The sequence below is a fragment of the Misgurnus anguillicaudatus genome, chromosome 17, assembly GCF_027580225.2.
Source record: "Misgurnus anguillicaudatus chromosome 17, ASM2758022v2, whole genome shotgun sequence".
Classification (NCBI taxonomy): Eukaryota; Metazoa; Chordata; class Actinopteri; order Cypriniformes; family Cobitidae; genus Misgurnus; species Misgurnus anguillicaudatus.
In genome coordinates, this window is record NC_073353.2 from 25,577,082 (window position 1) to 25,581,497 (window position 4,416).

Below are 4,416 nucleotides of genomic sequence, written 5' to 3' on the forward strand. Positions count from 1 at the left end.
TTTTTTTTACCTTTTCACAGTCTAAAGAACATTTTTTTTTTAATACAAAGAACATTTCATTTAACATAAACATTATTTGGATAAAATAGGTTAAAGGTTCTTTATAGAACCATACAGCCAAAAATAGTTTTCTACACTTAATTACACATTGTTTGTGTTATGCTATTTAACACATTATATGCCATTTTACACATTTTGTGTTGATTTTGTATTAAACCAAATTAACCTTTTAAGCGTCACCCCACCCTATTGAGTTAAATCTACACTCTTGGAGCTTTCAAACAATATACAGTTTGTCATGATTAGATAAGAATTCATATGCAAACATTGAATTAAATGTAGTCGTCCTGCTGGTGGGACAGTGACATTTAGCAGAAAATAAATGTTTTGAGGCACACTCTCTTCATAAATGAATCAGTTACTCTCCCTAAATAATTTATTTATAAAACACAGTTGAAATGTCTATTCTGGAGGCTTAGACCTTTCCAACGATATATAGTTTGTAGTGATAGATCAAAATTTACACCAACAATATTAATGCAAACTTAGGTGTCCCGTATTCGGGACGGCGACGCTTAACAGTTTAAAGTGATTACAGAAGTTGTAATAAAAGTATAAAAAATGTGTTGTTTCGTACTTTAGGTTTTTTTTAAGAATGTGCTCTTTTTAGATTGTATGGCATTGTGTGATAACTTTATTTTTCACGGTTGTATGGCAACTCTCACTTTCAATATACAAAAATCTAGTTACAGTGCTTTTATACAGTGAATACAGAGATCAAGTCAGATGCAACAACACCAGAAGGAAATGAACAAACAGATTTGCTTGATTGCATGTTACTGTCAACACTATTACCGTACTTGACATTAAATCTAACCTATGAATAGGTCATACTGGCAGCTTTATGACCAAATGTACATTTGTAATTCCAGCCATGTATTATTGAAAGAAGTTTAATTTATCAAACTAGCTACTGTACATAATACCAAAACATATGCACAATTTATGAACAGCAAAACATATCTTTAAACTTATAACAATAGTAAAAAATAATAATAATCCAGAGGTATAAAATTGGCTTTTGATTTGGAATTGTCTTACACATGTCCATGTGTGTAGTCTATTGCGTCCCTTCTTCATCCAGCAGCACGCTGCTCCTCTCTCTTTGAATTCTGCTGCTCATGGTCATTTTATCACTTGCAAACACATCTTTAGAGGAGCCCTCAGGTGAGGTCCTGACCACACTCGAGAAGGACATGCTCACTGGCTTCCTGAGCAATCTCAGTACCTTCTTCTTATAGCCCCTGCAGGCGAAGAAGTAGATGAAGGGGTCCAGACATGAGTTGAGATTCATCAGGGACACAGTCATGTGAAGGGAGATCTGAAACTTGTGTAGCTCTGTGCAATCTGGTTCGTACTGCAACTTTCTGATCATGTACTGCAGGAGATCAATGTGATACGGACTGTAGCAAACTACAAATACGAGAATTACGGCACAAATCACGCCGATGACTTTGCGACTGCGACCTGATTTCTCTGTCAATTTATTCGATTTGGCCAGCAGGCGGAGCTTATAGCACAGGGCGGAATAGCATGCCAGTATGGTGATCAAGGGAATGCCGTATCCAAGGAACACTGCACCGATGAGCATGACGGGCAAGTTGTCAACCTTCTCAAAGTTGGGATACTCCATACATGTCACGTAACCGCCCTCCTCTCCATTCGTCATCGGCATCGACAACATAGGCAGAGTCTGCATCAGCACCAATATCCACACGGCCACACATATGTACCGCACGTTTTGAACTTTTCGAAACCGAGAGAAGCGCAGGGGTAACACCACGGCGATGAATCGATCGACGCTTAGGCAGGTCATAAAGTTGACGCCAGAGTACATGTTGATGTAGAGCAGCAGGGATGTGGCCTTGCATACTCCTTCCCCCATTTGCCAGTGAAACCCCTTGCCGTAGTAAACCACACGGAAAGGCAGAGCGAGCGAAAACAAGATGTCCGACACCACCAAATTGGCCGAATAGAGCGTGGTGGAGTTGATTTTTTTCATGTTAGGCCAAATGACATGCAAAGCCAAGGCATTGCCCAAAAATCCCACAATACAAATTATGGAATACACCACAGGTAGGAAAACCTGTGCCCAGGTACGATGATCATATAGGTTTGTACAGTAGTTGGAGTCATTGTGGACTGTGCCATTTGTAGCTGTTTTTGTATCCATTGAAGCAGTTATGAAATCTGAGAAGGGTAAAAACAGAAACGTTACTATAAAAGCGAAAATCAGTTTGCAATGTTGTTTCACTAAGGAAGTACAAAACTTGCAGCTTCACTCACATGTAAATATAAAAATATAAAAGTTATATGAACATAAATAATTGAAGCTTTCTAAGGAAGTCTGTAATACCCGAATGAATGGCAAGGAAGTTTAATGTCAATCATCAGCACAAATGCAAAAACTGGCGGTTTAGGCAAGCCCAACATTCTGTCTGAGCGGTGAAATGTGTTTCCTCTCAATCCTACACAAAACCTGCATGTTCACAACAATGCTTGCGTTACAAATAGTCAACAAAGACCTTGACTGGAGGAAACCTCATAGAAAACCATTCTGAGTGTTGAAGTAGTAATGATTATGTAATGGCGATTTTACCAAAGCCATAAACCACTTTTGTTATGCACTTAAGAGAAACAATACTTTTTTTAACCAAATGTCTATTTTATTTGATATATTGCTTTAGTTCATCATAGCGTCACTGGAGCTTTGATCACAACGTGCATCTCAATGAGTCAGTAGAATGAACTTTATCACCATGTGGCAGATCTCACATGTCCTGAACCAGTACAGCAAACTATAATATGAATATTTTAACTTCTTTTAATTTCCTTTTTTTATTTCTATCATATATGAAATCATAAAATATATACATTTATAAAAAATAATACAGCTTGTCTAAAACAAAAATACTTTTTAAGTATGTCAATCAGAAGTTAAATGAGTTAAATAAGTAATTCACCAACACAGCTATTAACAAAGCACTTACCCGTGTTGTAATATGTCCTAATTTTGCTTCTGTTTTGTCCAGCGATCTGATCATGGCCCCTCTTGGTCCAGCATTTACCACGTTTTTCTTACACACCCAAAATGAGCAATGAAATACTGTTTCCAGGCTGATTTTGTAACCATGACGATTGACTCAATTTCCTGTACCCGCTGATCAAGATCAGCCCATTTTTTTTTCTCACAGAAGTCTGTCGAGTGAGGATCTCTTAACGTCACGTGTTCATTGCCATCCTACACGTGGTTTCTGGTAGTACTTCTTCATAAACACACGAGGCCGGTACAGCATGACCATCGTATTGACCAGTAACTTGCTTGTTTGCTTTCAATTGGTTATTGAAACTGCGAAAATTGCTAAATGATAAAGTCACTACACTGAAAACAGACAGTGAATAGATATACTTGAAATGTATTTATGTGCATATTATTATGGAACTTTATTCATATAGTAATAATCATTTATTTTCATAAGTCACATAAAGTAGTCAACCACTCTTTTTTTGTTTGTTTGTTTCTTTAAGACCTCATATAGCAGTGCTAAAAAATGGAGTAATATATTAGTAAAAAGTGTTTAAAGAAAATACTGCTATAAATAAAATAAATTATTAATGTATAATATACTACAATCATCAAAATATAGGAACTTTTAGAGATGTCAGTGTATTTAAACAACATGTTTGAAAAATAAATAATCCTAAGGTATAAATCCACATTTGTACATTTAAATAAAAAAATACTTTCTATTTTTTAATAATGTGGTTTGTATCAGTAGGGTGTGACTGTGGTTGTGAAACTGCCAGTTCTTCAGTCTATTGTTAGATGTTGAAAAAGACATCTGCTAGCTTCCCGTTTAAATGTCCCACATGCACCTGTAGTCATACGTTCTTAAATGAATTGTAACCCAATAAAGAGGTTTCGATGGTGCTCGGATCATTACAACTTCTGTTATCAAGTGAATTTTTTGAAAAGGTATACTTTACTGCAATACATATTTGCGTTTAGAATAGTCCTCCTATGTTTATTAAACTAAATTTCAAAGGTTATTTCTGGCTCCCATGGTTACCTCACTTTTACAGCTACCTTTCTGAAAAAAAAACCCTTTGAGAGGATGTGGTATTTTATTAATCGTTCCATCTCCCGATAAACACTTCACATTTACGCAAACAAAATTTCTGACCTTCACTCCAACGCTTTTAAAGACTGTTATGCATAAATGACTAAATACTGTATTTTTGAGGTGAACTTTCTCATGGATCTTAATCATCAACTTTTAAAATGTAAAAATTTTTTACAGTACAATACAATACTTTTTTCCTCCTTCGTTTAAAAAAAATGTCTGAACTCTTGAA

The 4,416-nt window shown here is 35.9% G+C and overlaps 1 protein-coding gene across 1 annotated transcript; it reads right to left on the reverse strand.

Annotated features, from left to right (window-relative positions):
* Positions 1 to 643: 643 nt before the first annotated feature.
* gpr183a (G protein-coupled receptor 183a) lies at positions 644 to 3,247 on the reverse strand. The gene is made up of 2 exons (XM_055215295.2): positions 3,051 to 3,247; positions 644 to 2,250 (listed from the first exon to the last, which is right to left on the reverse strand). Exon 2 carries the CDS (start codon positions 2,231 to 2,233, stop codon positions 1,121 to 1,123), a length of 1,113 nt encoding a protein of 370 aa, XP_055071270.2. The 5' UTR covers positions 2,234 to 2,250; positions 3,051 to 3,247; the 3' UTR covers positions 644 to 1,120.
* Positions 3,248 to 4,416: the final 1,169 nt, after the last annotated feature.